At 36.5% G+C, this 17,164-nt stretch overlaps 1 protein-coding gene across 5 annotated transcripts in view; it reads left to right on the plus strand.

Moving 5' to 3' along the window:
* Positions 1-17,164, plus strand: part of CASK (calcium/calmodulin dependent serine protein kinase) — a gene marked incomplete at both ends in the record, with an annotated part of 204,646 nt that overhangs the window by 161,282 nt on the left and 26,200 nt on the right. For 3 of the 5 annotated variants that reach the window (XM_080613241.1, XM_080613243.1, XM_080613242.1), the window contains 5 exons: positions 2,824-3,012; positions 3,454-3,532; positions 8,935-9,020; positions 10,854-10,922; positions 17,096-17,164. In XM_080613241.1, coding sequence (XP_080469367.1) covers positions 2,824-3,012; positions 3,454-3,532; positions 8,935-9,020; positions 10,854-10,922; positions 17,096-17,164 — 492 coding nt within the window. The remainder of the gene's footprint in view (positions 1-2,823; positions 3,013-3,453; positions 3,533-8,934; positions 9,021-10,853; positions 10,923-17,095) is intronic. The other 2 variants (XM_080613244.1, XM_080613245.1) reach the window with 1 other exon arrangement.

Consider the following 17,164-nt stretch of genomic DNA (forward strand, 5'->3'; position numbering starts at 1 on the left):
CATATGTGTTATCACCTGTATGATAGCATTGTATTTTACTATTATTTATATTATTATCTGATGTGTATACCTGATCAGAAGACAATCGAGTATAGTCTGAAACATTTACTTAAACACAGTGTTAAACACTTAAAACAGTTGTTTAAACACCAAGATCTTCAAGTTCAAGGTTTCTTGTTGTTTTAGTTTTGCTTTATCCTTGGGTGCCTTATGGGTGCAGGAGTGAGTTATTAATTTAGTCTGTAAATGCTTAACATTTTAATTTAAATCAACGTATGTAAATTTTCCATAGAGATCTTCCAGCAGATAATTAATTTAGGAATTCTTTAAAAGATTATCGAGTACCTCATTTGTTGTGTTCAAGGAGCTTTTATTCCATTACACAACTACTTTTTCAAATGTGCCAGTTTTATTTGCAAAACGTTCTAATATGTGTGTTTAGTATGTGGCAGCAATTGAAATGTTTGCTGTACTGGGAGAACTTTACTTAATTACATATTGAAGTTTTAGCCATCATCATGTGCCTTCTTACCCTGTTCTTTACAGACAATGATCCTACAATATAGTAGAAAGCACTTGTTCTCACTAGACTAATTTTCAGCAGGATTATGATGTTTTGCAAATGAAAAAGAGACAGGAAAAAATCTAAGTTATCAAACTTAACAGAAATGCATGAAAATTAGTAACTTTAAGTCCAATAGAAGTCTTTATATTAAAGGTTTTCAATATTTAAACTGAGCTTGCTGTATTTTAATATCTGGTGTTTCTGAATTTGTGTTAATTCTTGTTACCATGTTCAAAAATAATCTAGTATAGTTATGAACCTTTAAAAATGTTCAAACTACCATACTTTAACCTCTGACAAAGTGTATATTATTGTTAAAAATATAGTATAAAGGAAGGCAAATATGTGATGTGAAACAAATGTAAGGCCCTGAATTACATAAAAAATGTAATGTTGAAGCATGGAGAGTATAACAGATACAGGCAGGTGCATGAAATTGAGTAGCTTGGAATAGATTGAGCTGAAGGAAACATAGAAGATTATCCTGCTCTGTCAAAAAGCACTTGCACGCAAAGCCAAGACCACACTCACTCCTAGAGTGGATGTTTCTTGTAACAGCCAGAGCTAATGCATGTTTGCACACAGCTGCTCTTATCTTATTTGGGACAACTGCAAACAGTTTTCAGATGCTAGAATGAGAATTAAGCTAAATCCCTAAACCTATATAGGAGTATTCACACATAAGTTTACACCCAATTAAAAAAAAATCAAATTAAGAATTTATTTAATTAAAGTGATTTAACGTACATGTATGGTCCAAATTTCTAATACAAAATGTTGCTTTAGTAGTACAGACTAATGCAGAGGAATTGTAAATTTGAGCTTAGTGGTTGACAAAATAAGGTGAAAACAGAAAATGCAGATACAGGTTAGTATTTAACTAAAAGCAGGATTTGTGTGGGTGGGCTTGAAACATTAGAAAAACAGGAAGGAATGTGGGCAGAGCCTTGCTAATTTAGGGAATTCCATTCCATCATTATAACGCTGAATTCCAAACTATAGTTTGAAACTGATTTGAGGAAGGGGAACTTAAACTGTTTATGAAATTACCATTTATAACATGGTACACTTTAGAATTCCTACCTTGAGGACAAATTCAGGATTTTGTAGAGGCCATGAAACTCCCATTTCTCCCTTGGATTCTACTTCAGAAATACATCTTTTATCACTTTTTTTCAGTTTAAGTTCTACTTGAACATTTTAATTGAAGACTAAGATGTTGCAGAGTCAGATTTCTCTGCCAAAACAAATTCTAGATGTCAATCTAAAGCCTTGCAAGATTGGTGGGTTTTGTAAGTTAAGAGCTATGAGCATTTAGATTAAAATTAACAAGACGTGAACTATAATATACATGGTTCTAACTGCAGTGGTCGCTGATATCTCTACTGTTGTTGAACATACTGCAAGAACTAGGCTTGATTTATCAATCCCTATCCGAGAAATGTGACAATCTGGGTATAAAGGCAGGATCTATGTCTGGTGCTTAATGAGTCAGTATAGGAGTAGAACTAGCATGTTCACATATAAATCATATCTAGCTTTTGGACAGAAGCAAGTTTGCTATAATATACTCATTAATAGTTGAATGCAGATATGAAATTACATTTAATCGATTATGTGCTGTACCCTTCTCTACATTAAGAAACAGAATAAAACCAACAAAGTACTATTTGAGCAGTTTATTGGTTAGATGGTAATTTTTATCAGGCATTCTGAATGCAATGTGGTTGTGCTCTGGAGGAAGGGGAGAATATGGAAGCGATTATGCTGGTAAACAGCAAAAAAACCAGTATTTCATTATTTCAGACAAAACTGATGCATAGTCTGTCTTAATTAGAATAAAATACCACTGGATCTGAATAGCTTTCCATCTTATTAGGGTAATTACTATAGAACAGTTTGCTCAGAAAGGTAGCTTCCAAATTCTGTGTCTAGGCACATAAATAAAAATGTTTTAATTCTGACACCTTGCAGAAGATGGGGAAAAGGAAAGCAGCATCATTCTTATTGAGGCATCTACAGTAGAAAATCAGGTTTGCTTATGCAGATTTTAAAGGCTAGGGGTGTGTTACACATTTGTAGTCTGCAGAATTTTATCTTAAACCCCTTTAAGGGAAAAGCTTCTATATAGACAATGAGGCACAGATATCTTGGATTTCCTTTAATTTCTAAAAAGCTTCAAAAATACTTGTAAAAAATGAGTGGTTGGCATCAGAGATGATGGAAGTCTGATATTTTGTTGCTGTAATCTCCTCTAGGCCTTACTTCAGACTCATGATGTAGTGGCACATGAAGTTTACAGTGATGAAGCGCTGAGAGTTACACCTCCTCCCACTTCTCCATACCTAAACGGGGATTCTCCAGAAAGCGCCAACGGTGATATGGATATGGAGAATGTAACACGAGTTCGACTGGTGCAGTTCCAGAAGAACACAGATGAACCAATGGTATGGAGGACACCTCAGTATTATTCTTGACTCTGTGCTGGTAAAGATCAATATTATAATGATTTTAATGACATTTTCTGCACTTTGAAGTGGGGTTGCTGGTATAACTGGTATAGTTCAGCAGCCGTTGTAGATACTTATTCTCCTGTGTATACACTTAACTTAAAATGCTATGTATGTATTCATACTACTGCTGGTTTTGTTTAAAAACATTGCAGTACTTAAAGCAGATTAAGCTTTTAACTAAACTGAGCACTTTGCACTGTAATACAGAATTGCATCTTTAACAAACCAGAATGCTCATGCATTAAAGTATTGCATCTTCATAAATAGTATTTGTTTCTATTGCTCATATCTAAGTGAGTGGCAAAGTTTTTATTATAACCTTAGGATTTATACCCTGCCTTCAAGCTTTTTTCTTTTTTTTTTTTTTCTTTCTAGGGAATCACTTTAAAAATGAATGAGCTGAACCATTGCATTGTGGCAAGAATTATGCACGGAGGAATGATTCACCGGCAAGGTAATTACTTGTCATTATTAGCTTTGTCTTCAAGCACAGTTATTTAAATAATTTTGTACAAACTGTGTAATGGTTATACTCCTCATTTTGACTGCTACTTTTCCATAGTAGTGTACCTCTATCTGGGTGGAGTCCAGATGACCACCTTTGTTACCTTCCAGTCTGCATTTTGAGATGAGGGCCCACTGTGTTTCATGTAGGCCTTAACTAGGGTAATGGAGGTATAGCTCAATAACAGATTAAAATGCCAATAATTTCTGGAGCTATACTTATTTAATGCTCTGTTAAAAAGAAAAAAATAATCCCTTGACTACTTACAGTACTTTCCATGTAAAAATGAAAGAGCTTTGTTCAACAAAAATGAAAATAAATTTCTCCATGTATTTTCACACAGCATCTTTGTACTTTTGATGTTGAGGCTCATAAAAATGATTTTTGAAATAAAAACATTTCTTGTGCCTGGAACTTGAATCTTTGTTTTCAGTTTTCACTACTATAGCAAATGCTTCACACACCTTTTCTCATCTCCAGTCTACTCCTTTTTCAATTTTGTGTATCCAGATCAGATGTCAAAAAAAATAGCTGGGTTTTGTCCTACTTTAAAGGGATAAACTTCCCACTAAGTTGTTAACTGCAAAGTTGGATTGCAGCTTAGAAATGTTACTTTCGTTTTTCCAGTTTGCCATCTTCTTCTTTTGATGAATACACAAATTTCCATCATTTGTCAGACCAAGGTTTCTTCTAGTCTACTGTTCTGTTTCAAAGGATGCTAGGAACGGGTAATTAGGGAGACAGAACATAAAACAGGGAAAGGGTACAGCAGTCCTTTCCCTGGTATATTCACTTAGTCTCCTTGATATGACCAAACCTGTCAATAAGCAGGAAAGATAAAACTTTCTGTACAAGCAAAAATGGAATTTGTATGGACTTCTATATTCCCTTAGAGGACCCTCTGAACTGAAATTTATTTGGCTTCTAAAAGTGAATTTTACAAGGAGATTGCTTTAAGATTCACAGGAAAAAGGTTTTCTTTCAAGTGTACTTAAGTATTGGTGATCTCTGCAAAGAATTTTTTCACAAGACTGTGTTCCATAATATGGGTGTAATAAAACTTCTAAAACCTGTTAGAAGTGGTTAAAAAAACCAACTATGCCCATTAACACTCTGATATTTTCTTTTTAATTATACAGTGTCTTTTATTTCTAAAGATTTGGGAATCTTAAACTATTTTGTATGTGTTGCACCTAAGGTAGCTCTTCTGCATGTTTCTATTTTTGTTAGTGCTCTAGATGCTTTCATTCACTGCTTCATTCAACATACCTATATTTAGAATATTTTTACTGAATAGAACAATATAAATGTAAGTTCACAGTGATCTTGAGCACAACATGTCTTTGAATCCTATTGACAGGATCTGTGGCTTTTATTTGGGGAGGAGAGGGTGGGAGAGGGGGGTATGTTGTTGTTTCTCCTGTCTTCTCTTTCTATATGGAAAACTGCCAGGGAATAACACCAGTGACTAAACAACAGATCTACTGGGAGGGTTACTGGAACTGCATAATTTCAGGTCTAGCAATATTAAGTACAAACTGCACAATTCCCAGTCACAACAACGTAGCTGCTGTGATGTCTGCCTCCTGTCTCTATGCCAGCTCTACCCAGGCCTGCTGAATATAGTTGTGCCTATTCAAAATGTTGAAGTAGGAAGATAGGCTTGTAAAGATGCTATCTACTTGCACCTGCTGGAGGATTCAGCTCAATGAAAATGAAACACCAGTTTCAGCCATTAAAAATTGTCTTTTTGTTGACCTGTCTGCTTTTTTAGGATAAGTACATTAATTGTACCTTAGATTTCAGGCTTTTAATTATGTCTTGGATTTCACTTTCGTGTCTGTGCCTTAACTTAGCTCAGTTGTCCATTCAGTTTTTACCTGTGGATTCTGTTTAGAATACTTACACTGTAAATATTATTTTCAGTGGATCTGCATATAGCCTGAGTTCTCAGTAGCTCTCAGTACCTTAACCCATGGGTGTTTTTTGCTGCTGACTGGTTTGGGGCATACGTGCTTAAATGTGAAACCATTCTTAAGATGCATTTAAGAAGAGGTCCCAATATGGCATTTTAAAAGATTTCCAAATAAGAGAGAGGATTTACTGGCTGCCCATTTATCCTCACCAGAAAAACAGCAGTTGTACATCGTCTATGCTACATTCTCAGAGTCTTAATGTAAATTTCACACTAATTTTTAAAACACTGTTACCTCTGATAATGTTTCTTCAAGTCTAACAAAACCTATGTGAGAACTTGGTGAAAATAGGATTATATGTTCATAGCCTTTCACTTTTCAGCTACAGAATTTCCTTTTGGCTACAAAAAATGTTTCTGAGTAGGGAATCCAAGAATTTGTTCTGTGCTCTTCCTAATAGGGTAGGATTTCTCCTACCTCCTACTTCTGTGCAGAGCAACACCACACACTTCCTAAAACTGTCTTCACTTTGGCTTCCAAAGACAAAGAAGGAAATAATTTGTTCCAGAAATACATCCATTCTTTATTGTTACAACTGAGTTATACATCAATAAGTCATGAATAGTTTAAGTTCTAAAGAAACACTGCACTGTCAATAGAAAAGGAACTAAAAGCAACCAAAATTAGATGGCTAAGCAAAGGTATCATGAGAGCTAAAAATGGTACAGAATCCCCATTATTAAAAGATGTCAAGAATACTCTTTTCCAACAAGAATATTTATAAAGAGTGTAAAGTTTCTGCAGAATAATAATAGTCTCTTCCCTGAGACTGAAAATGTTTTCTTATGGTTTCCTAGCTCATCCACTCACCAAAACAGAATGACCATCTACTACTAAATATCCATGCTTTATTCCCAATTTTTATGTATACTGCTCCATTCCAGGCACAAACAGAACAATATTCACTTCTGTCAAAATAACAGAAATGGGAAATGCTCCAGAAGAGGGAATTTCATTTAAGTGCACTGTTGAAATAGTTTGATACAGGGATATTACTGACTTTGATTCTTATTCTAATATTTAATCCTATCAGATTTGTATTTTGAATAATGCTAAAGAATCTTAATACTGTTCCAGAGCAGTATTATTCAGTATTATTGTTTAATAACAATTACACCCAATTCAAACACAATTTAATTTTGGCATGATACAGTCAAAGGAAAGCCTCATTTATTTAGAATATTTTTTAAGAATTGGGTATTTAATGGCTTCCTGAGAACGCATGAAAAGAAATGAATTTTCAAAGTGTTTTACTAGAGGTTGGGTCATTAATATTCTAGACGTGAACTAGATTGATTTGAAATTCAGATGCAGGACTGTTGCATTCACATTCAGTAAACTATTAATTGTGATAAACATTGTGATGAGTTCGTTTTTAAAATTTCACAATCAGCAGATCAGTTCCTAAAGAATTGTTTGGAGCATTTAATGTGGCTGAAGGACTTAGTCTTGAGAGTACTGGGAGTCTTTGTGAACTTTGGGCACTCTCTGTAGCACTGCCAAGTGAGCTTCTGTTTTGCAGAAGAGAATCCAAAGGAAATTATAAGAACAGAGCTTTTCAGGATTCTTCTCTTTTAGGCTGTGCTTGTGTTTAGCAGGAACACAGTTTAGTTTTCATACATTTGTCCAGCTGAAAATTGTACTTGCATGGTATTCTTTGGAAAAACTAATTAGTTTGGTTCAGGAAAGGATTTTAAGGATTTTTCAGGATTCAAGTTGGTTAACTTTTTTCAGGTAATTTACTGTATATATGTTTTAGTTTAGGAACTGTTTAACAGTTGCTAGTTTTTCAAATAAGATTAATTATATTAGGTACAGCAATTGTATTAGGTACAGTAGTTAGAAAAGGGTACTTGGACAAATTATTTAAATCATACAGTAGAAAGAAATGTATGTGAAGTAAATGGTCTTGTCATATTTGAGAAAGAGTGGCTGGAAAGCTGCCTGGTGGAAAAAGACCTGGAGGTGCTGACTGAGAGCTACTGAATGTGAGCTAGCTTGTGCACAGGCAGCCAAGAAGGCCAACGGCATCCTGGGCTGTATCAGCAATAGCGCAGCCAGCAGGACAGGGCAGTGACCATCCCCCTGTACTGGTGAGGCCGCACCTCAAATACTGTGTTCAGTTCTGGGCTCCTCACTGCAAGAGAGATAGTGAGGTGCTGGAGTGGGTCCAGAGAAAAGCACAAAGCTGGTGAAGGGTCTCAAGTCTGATGAGAAGCAACTGAGGGATCTGGGGTTGTTTAGCCTAGAGGAGAGAAGGCTCAGAGGGGACCTTATCGCTCTCTACAACTACATGAAGGAGGACGGAGCAAGGAAGTGGCTGGTCTCTTTTCCCAAGTAACAAGTGATAGGACAAGAGGTAATGGTCTCAAGCTGCGCCAGGGAAGGTTTAGACTGGATATTAGGAAAAACATCACTGAAAGGGTGGTCAGGCATTACAACAGGCTTCCCAGGGAAGTGGTGGAATCACCGACCCTGGAAGTGTTCAGAAACTGTGTAGATTGGGCCCATAGTAACATGATTTAGTGGTGGACTTGGCAGTATGGAGGTAAAGGTTGGACTTGATGATCTTGAAGGTCTTTTCCAACTTACTTGATTCTATGATTCATTATATACAAAAACCATTTCTTGCTAATAATAAACCATGGAAGTTTTTTTGGAGAAGTGATAGAGAATTGGGTGGGCTTGAGCTACTCAAGTCAGAAATTGTAATCCAAAAAGAACCTCCTAGGTTGCTTTTATTCCTAAGGATAACTGATTCATTCACTGCCCTCTACTTGTTTAGCTTTTGCAGTGTCTCAGAGCCATGTTGTAGCATGCCATTCCCATCCCAGCTTCAACAGGTCAGTTTATGACTTGCCTAAGATAAGTAGATATTTGTTTCATCATCTGACATTGTAGGTAGGCACAGCAATCACTCACATTCAAGCTGAAGTTAAGTGTACATAGAGAAAATGCATACTGTAACTATGGTATATCAAAATCAGAGAAATGAAAAAATGCAGCAATCTGACAGATAATATTAAGACTGTGTCCAGAAACCAAACTGCATTAAGTAGTCATCTGATAAAATACTGCTTGAATATCTCTCTTGAACATTTCCAGCTGACTACTTGCATGTGACTTTCTTTTCAATGTGAGCAGTTTTTACAGTGTCCTTGTATGAGGGACAGTATCTTTCACATGTACTTTATAGGGTGCCTGCGCATCTCATGCTGGTGTATTGATTGCACAGACAGATTCGTAATAGCTACCGACGTCCTTATTTTAGTGTTGTTTCATATTTATGCCTTTTTATGAATATTAGTACTGTCTTACAATTATCTCATTTTGTAAAAACATGCTTGAAGTGATTGTGTTTCATTAACTCCGCAGGTACGCTCCACGTAGGGGATGAGATCCGAGAAATAAATGGAATCAGTGTGGCAAATCAAACTGTAGAACAACTACAAAAAATGCTTGTAAGTGCCTGAAATCATTTTCCTGTTCTTTACAAAATCCTTTTTTCTTCTCTTCTTGATAGTCTACAAATGTATGTAACACAAAGTCTTCCTGTGTTCAGCTGAGAAAGCCTTCTACAGGCTCTCCCCTGTGTTTTAGTGAAGTTGGTTTTTTGCATCTCATATCCAGGAATTGTAGAAGGCACCTCCAGTTGTCATTTTATTTATTCAGTTTAGTAGTCCCAGCGATAAGATCATTGATACCAAATCATTCCTGAGAGATGTACATCTGACCAGCTCTTAAAAAGAATCTGAGTAATGGATGTTCCCCAGACTCTCCAGGCAGCTGACTTTAGTGTACAACTCTTCTTCTGTGTTTTAGAAAGGTTTTTCTAATGTCTGAGTTTACTTTGAAATGCAGGAGTTTCGTTTCTTTTCTCTGGTGGACATAACAGAAAAAAATACTGCTTTCCTCCTATCACTCATCCCAACGTAGTCTGTAAACTTCATGCCCTTGTTTTAAATCTTCAGTCTACATCAAGTGTAGTCACTGAGTATACTATGAGAAAAAATAAGCTTTTCTTGACTATTGATATACTTGTTACACAGATACAAGGGCAATAAATCATAGAACCATTCAAGTTGAAAGTAACCTCAGAAGGTCTCCAGTGCAATCTCCAGCACAAAGCAGTCTCAACATTGAATGCAGCCCAGGTTGCTCAGGCCTTTGTGAGATTAAGCCTTGAAAATATCGAAAGACAGAAATTTGACAGGAGAGGTGCCTCTTTAGGCAAACTGTTGCAATACTTATTATCATCATAGAGAAAAAATATATTCTTTACATGTAACTGCAACATCCCTTCTTTCAATTTGTAACAATTGTGGTTGATAGTTATTGATGTTACAAAGAAAAAAAAAAAGAAAAAAAGAAAAATAAAACATATTTTGAGCTCAGACTCTTGTCTTTTTGCAGGAAAACTCATTCTTGGGCCTTGCTAGTAAAGTTTGATATTCCATAACTTGCAAATTTTTTCTGTATGCAGCCCTCACCTCTGGATCGTGGATGATATCACTAATCCTTTTGTTGTGTCCAGAACCATATAGACAAACTTAAGTGAGTCCAGGCAAATAGCATTCTTTTTTTTTTTGACTCACAATGAGCCAGACAGAGAGAAAGGGAAAAAACTCCAAGATTACTTGAAGTGATCTGCTTACCTTTCTGCCCAGATCAAGTCCTGCAGTTGTCAGACATTTAGTGACACTTATATTCAAACTGTCATTTGAGAAAGTATGGCTGAGCAAGCATGTTGCCACAATCTCCTGCCACTCTGCAGTTACTACTTGTTATGAATATTCTTACACCATAGTAAATGCAAACTAGCAGACCCCATGCTCTGTTTTCACGAAAGACTATTTCTTACATTTCTACCTTTAGTAGAGTTACATGCAGCTTTTCAGAAACTGTGAATATGCTTTTGCTATTTAAAATATATGATGAAAGGGAAGAAAATATCACTTTAGTAGAGCTACAAAGAAAAGATTGACATGGAAGAAACCTACCCTTCTCTGAATCTCTCACCTTAAAATACAGCTCTAGGTTCTAGGTATTTGAAATCTGTCCAGGCTAACAAACTGATAAAGTTTGTTTATCTTTTAGATGAATGAGAGGAAATTTAAATGTTTGTTTATAAGTGATATGGCAAATTAGCCCTTGCATTTTAGCTTTGCTGTATATTTATTTTAGCAAAACATACTGCTGCTCTCAAACTAGGATGTTTTCCTTTCAAACATTAGTGATTTGGAGATTCTATCTTCAGTATCTTAGTCTTTAAAGAATTGCTTCTCTTTTTGCAGAGGGAAATGCGTGGAAGTATTACCTTTAAGATTGTGCCAAGTTATCGCACGCAATCTTCATCCTGTGAGGTAATGAATTTAATGAACCATCCCATTTCTTTCTCAGTCCTGTAACTAACTGCCTGCTGATGGCTGAATGTTACTGCTTTCTGGGAAATTGTTTCTGCCTGTCCTGTTAGATCACGCACACCAATTTTACAACAAAGATAACGGAACACGAGTAGGTCCCACCTACCTACTCAGCCCTGCCTTCATATTCATCTCATCAGCACCTTAACTAACTCTTTACAGCCTGTTTTAAAAAAAAAAAGAAAAAAAAAAGGAAAGGGGATCCTCAACTCATGCACTTAGGAAGCCCCTTAAGCCCCTTTAAAATGAATTACCATTTAAACTTATTCTCCAGGAAGTCCATTAAAGTTCCTAAGCTGAGGAACAATCGGTTTTTTAGGCACTAAATGTTATTTTACTGCTTTGGGCTGTTAAGGGTTAATTGAAGAATTTGTTTCTGTATAACCCTGTTGAGGTAAATTTGTGATGGTTGTCTGTAACAGTTACATGTGGCTTAATATTATGTTTTCATGAAAAAATGGTGTTGTCATTACAGAAGAAAAACAGATTTGGAGTGAGTTCTTGTTGAACTAGAAACTTGGTATTATGGTTTGTGCACAGTAACATTTAATTCCCTTCTGCTCACAAAGTTACGTTCCAGATTGCAAGTGAAGGGAATTAAATTCTAGAAAATGCTACTTCAGAGTACTGTTCCAATTTAGGCATACAGATGGCATATGCAGTAGGTAGATGATGCCAGTGTTTCTGTGCCACATGCTTAACTGCGCAAACAGTTCCCAAATTAGAATTCTGAGAGTGAAACACAGTCCCTGTTGAAGTCAAGCACCTTATCTTAATTAGAGTTGTGATTTCACCCAAATGGTTTTTGTGTCTCAGCAGATGCTAGAACACACACAAACTGCTATTGTGATTATCAGAACAATCTGTTTGCAAGAAAAAATTTACTGCCTTTTGGTTGCCTTCTGTACTTCTAATAGAAGTACAAGAACTAGAAGGTTTTTAAGGATAGAAGGTTTGACAAATTTTCACCTATGAGGCTAATTTTCTTAAAAGATATAAATATGAAAGCAAAAGATTTTCATGAAATGCAAAAGCTTTAGAAAAAAACAGAAATTCTAGAGCGTGCTGACAAATTTACATACTGACTTTTGTGCTGTAAATAGTAATAATAAAAGCTATCTCACTTCCCAATATTTAAATACAGAAACTGATGAAACTACAGACCTGCTGGGAAGATGATTATTTAGAAAAAATAATTCAGCGTAAAGTTTTAAATTAATACCATTAGGTGTCATTTTAGTAGTAGCCGGTCCTCTCTTTTCCTTAGCTTTGTGTCCTTAGGTTCTTAATGACTTTATTTCACAGGGAGGAGAAAAATGGACTCCTACCTTCCTTTGGGAAAAAACAGCAAAACTAGAAATGTGTGATCAAATACGGGGTAGGGGAAGCATGTCTAATTATCACACATTGTGGCATTTAGCATTCATTTAATCAGAGGTGGCTGAATCTGTGCCACCTGCTCAGCCGCACTATGACTTTGGCTAGATTTTCAACTGTTACAAGTATACACAAAAAGCCAACATTTTTAAACCACCTTATTAAAGCATCACTGGTACTTTGGTACAAAATTTTTTGGTTTTTCTTTTTTTTATAGAATTTTTCAGGATTGTGATTCAGATGATGAATCAAATTCCTAACCATTGATAAAGACTAAAAATGAATGTTGAAACACTTCACTAAGACACAGAAAGCCTGCTCTGCATGCTGTCTAGCAGGATAAATTCAGAGATATTGGGTCTTTCTTAGTATAATCTTACTAGTTAAGGTATTTTTTTGCAATATTTTAGTATAAATTTGTGTTTGGTGTCCCATCCTGGCTCACCCTCCCCACTTCAGTCATAGACTGGTGCACACATAGTATACTTTTACCAGAAGAGGAGTATAAAACAGAACTGATAACTGGGGATTTTTGAGTCTCCTACCATGATCATGTCATTGGATTGCAAAATGTCTTGAATAAGAAAGCCTAAATATTAGTAGAATCACAGTTGATCTGCCTTTTACATAGAATCTGTCTATAGGCCTCTATACACAAAGGTATGGGGGGGGCACAGGATGTTCTTTTTTTTAAAATAATTGAAAATTACATTTCACTTGCCATGTTTTTCTTCTTTTGTAGGCATTTAAGAGAAGTGTTGTAGTAGTGTTTTCTAAATATTAAACCACTTTTGCATATCTAGGAAGTCTTGTCCCTATGGTATGTAATGTCACTTCAGCATCACTAGGCAGTTTCCAAAATCTCAACTGAATAATTTAAAGTTTCTTAGGGATTTGTGGCTTTTCCTGCACCCACGCCTTCCATTCAGTTACCAGGCCTTGTATTTCGTGGAGCAGATTTTGCTTGAATACCTAATACTTACGAATTCCCTTGTATAAAAATTTGATTAGCTGATCTGCTCTGAGATGACCTGTTTAGCCATTGGTGTGGCAAATGACCTGAATTACTCAGATACTGAGATAGCACACTGACCAGGATGTTTTCTGCTTCAGATACCCAGGAAATCAGGGTTACATAAATATGAACTTAAGTAATTACTGCAACATATTCTTCTTATGGCTGATGATTGGATTTGCTGTTTCAGTTTTATCCAACTGAGTAAGCATTTTGCTTCAGCTACATTTGTATTTTTACTTTGTACTGACAAAACACTCCAAGTAACCTTTTATAGCATCAGATATGTGATAATCATAGAATAGTTAGGGTTGGAAAGGACCTTAAGATCATCTAGTTCCAACCCCCCTGCCATGGGCAGGGACACCCCACACTGAACCATGCCACCCAAGGCCTCATCCAACCTGGCCTTGAACACCGCCAAGGATGGAGCATTCACAACCTCCCTGGGCAACCCATTCCAGTGCTTCACCACCCTAACAGTAAAGAATTTCTTCCTTAGATCCAATCTAAACTTCCCCTGTTTAAGTTTGAACCCGTTACCCCTTGTCCTGTCACTACAGTCCCTGATGAATAGTCCCTCCCCAGCATCCTTGTAGGCCCCCTTCAGATACCTGGAAGACTGCTATGAGGTCTCCACGCAGCCTTCTCTTCTCCAGGCTGAACAGCCCCAACTTTCTCAGCCTGTCTTCATATGGGAGGTGCTCCACTCCCCTGATCATCCTCGTGGCCCTCCTCTGGACTTGTTCCAACAGTTCCATGTCCTTTTTATGTTGAGGACACCAGAGCTGCACACAATACTCCAAGTGAGGTCTCATGAGAGCAGAGTAGAGGGGCAGGATCACCTCCTTCGACCTGCTGGTCACGCTCCTTTTGATGCAGCCCAGGATACAGTTGGCTTTCTGGGCTGCGAGCGCACACTGAAGCCGGCTCATGTTCATTTTGCTTTTTCTTTAAATTTTTACAAAATGTTTCAGATCATTTTTGTGGAACACTTCAGCTGTTTCATTAAGATGAAATGCCTTTATATATACGATATTTTAAAAATCTGGTGATAACCGCCATGGATTTTTTTCCTTTAGTCTTGCAATGTTTCCATTAGTGCTCTGATTATAAGACTTCTGTAGTCTTAAAACTTTTTTACATTTGTATTAAAAATACTGCCAGGCTGGTTCCTCAGGCAAGTCTGAAACGGAAATGTATTTTCAGAATTTTGAAAAGTCTCTCTCTAGTCGAGTTATCGCAGAAATACAATCACACTTCTACAGTACTCAGAATTGTTGGATCCTCCAAGTGTTTCTCTGCTCTTCTCACCAGGAAGACCAGGGCTTTTTCTGATATAGTGTACAAACAAACTCACAAACACAACTGAAGTTTTCCAGTCCTGTCCTAAGCAGTCCTAGCATTCTACGGGAATCTGTCTACTGATTGATTTGTTTCATTAGATTGTGCACAGTGCAGTTTTTCTCTTAACTTTTGATTCTGATATTTAGGAAATTAAGAATCTTAATGCGTTTGAAATCAAGGCTGAACTGCCTAATTATTTAAAAATTGTACATATGCTTGATAGATTAATTTCTTACAGTTAGTACTGAAATCACCAATAGCACTTAAAATGTGCATTTTCCTCAGTATGTTATGATGAACAGTTGCTTTGAGTAATATCCTGTATTCTGTTGAGAATTGCTGGAGGAATACAAATCAAAACATTCTCAAACCAAGAAGATTTCCTTCAAAGGGAGAAGACTTCAAGAGTCCAGAAATAGTGGCATTCTCTACATTACTTTAAACTTGTTTTTCTCCAAGTTACTTGGGTGCTTGCATCACTTTCCAAAGCTTTCCCTTGCTAAACCGTCACTGACTAGCAGATCATAACAAACTAGGTTAAAAAAAAAAAAAAAAAAAGGAAGAAAAAGAAAAAAAGATAAAATTAATTTTTCACCTCTCAAAAGTGAGAAAATGGCAGAGACAGAACTGCATAGCGAGCAGAAACTTTCCTTATAAATGAAGGAAGCCACTGCTTTTTTTGCAAAAACTATCTTTTAGCTGCTATCTGACAAAGGTGATGCTGAGAATCCCATAGCCAAAAAACAAATCACAATAATGGTTCCTTTAGGCTTTTTTTTTTTTCCCCCCAATAATGAATAACTTATTTATTTGGTCTCATTTGAACCTTTTAAACGTGTTATGCTGGAGTGATTTTGTAGATAGAATTAGAGCTGATTTCCCCCAGTCTGTCATTTTATGTTGCAAATAGTTGTGGGGGGCAAATGAGTATTTGGTTCTTATGCCTGTAGCAGAAGTATACAGACCTACGTACTTTGAACCACAATGATTTTAGACCCATAATATTGTCAGATCTGTCCTCAGCTGTGTGAAAATCAAAGCAAGTATCTAGGCAACTGCATATTGAACTTTCTGTGAAATCATATCTAATGAGTCCACAAAAAAGTGCACAAGTCCTACATGAGGTTGTTGTACATCAAGCATACAGGTAGCAAGACAGATGAAGTATGGCCTGTCATTATTATTTTTTTGATGCTTTAAAATAGCTATGAGTGCTATCATGTAATTAGTATAAGCTCAAGAATGTTAATAGAAAACCCTTACTTCGTTGCATGAACAATTTAACTCCAGTTCTGGGTTTTAATTTCTTCACAAAAGGCACTTTGTATTGACAAAATGTAACAGGGATAACTTTGTTTTCTTTGAAGAATGTTATAGCCCTTTTTTTCTGCTAACCTTGACATTATGCAAAATTACCAGACATTCCTAAATTGACCTTTGACATGGAATATTATATTTCAAAATTCTTTGTGGAGGGCCAATGAGATTTTTTTTCCCCCATAGTGTATGAGTAAATTATTTTATTTCCTGAAGAGGTGGCTCAGTTACCTGATCTTATGGAATTAAGTAACATGCAATCAAAATGGCAAATGAAAAAGATTGCTCTGCAAGTTACTCCTTTGCCTTTGCAAAACCCAGTCAGAAATTCCTATTATCCTTTCTGTAGAATTTCTCGCTATGCACCTTGCATCTGCTGTCTCCTCACTGAAGTGCAGGACCACACTGGAGTCTTGAGTCATAAGAGATGGCTTTTTTTAAAAGTGATATATTTTGGCAAGGTTTAACACATTTTTAAGCCTATAAGAATGTTGGAGGAAAAAGCCCTCAGTGTGCTGTAAACTGGATGAGGAGAGAGAAGAGAGTATCCAGCTTCCTTCTCAGGTGTCAGCTTCAGTGTCTTTGAGGCACTGGAGAGAGATGCATTTTACAGAGTAGAAGTTGCAGAGTGATCAACACTGACCACCACCACACAGCTGAAAGAAAATTTAGAAGCATCCTTAAAATGGAACATGTGCCTCATTCTATTCAATGTGTTGCTCAGCATATAACTTTCAGGTAATTATGGTAATTACCTCTGACAAAGACACCTGTATGACCAATGGCCTTTAGCATTGTCAGCCAATGAGATCTAAGAGGTCCCAGATACTCAGTAATTAAAAAGCTAAGGCAATATCTAGGATAAATCAAGATGTCAAACCTGAATCTTAAATTACAAAAAAACTTGTCAGACTTACAGAGTTTGTAGTGGGGAAGCTTTCACAGATGAAACAGCTAAGCAAATGGTTATAAGGCTGTGGATGTAACTGTTCTTTTAAATATATCTGTGTTCCTGTGATAGTGTTGTGTTGTTAATGAACCTTGTGTCTTATTTCAGAGAGATTCCCCCTCTACATCCAGACAGTCCCCAGCTAATGGTCATAGCAGCACTAACAATTCTGTTTCG

The sequence above is a fragment of the Psittacula echo genome, assembly GCF_963264785.1.
Source record: "Psittacula echo genome assembly, chromosome: 3".
NCBI classification, from domain to species: Eukaryota; Metazoa; Chordata; class Aves; order Psittaciformes; family Psittacidae; genus Psittacula; species Psittacula echo.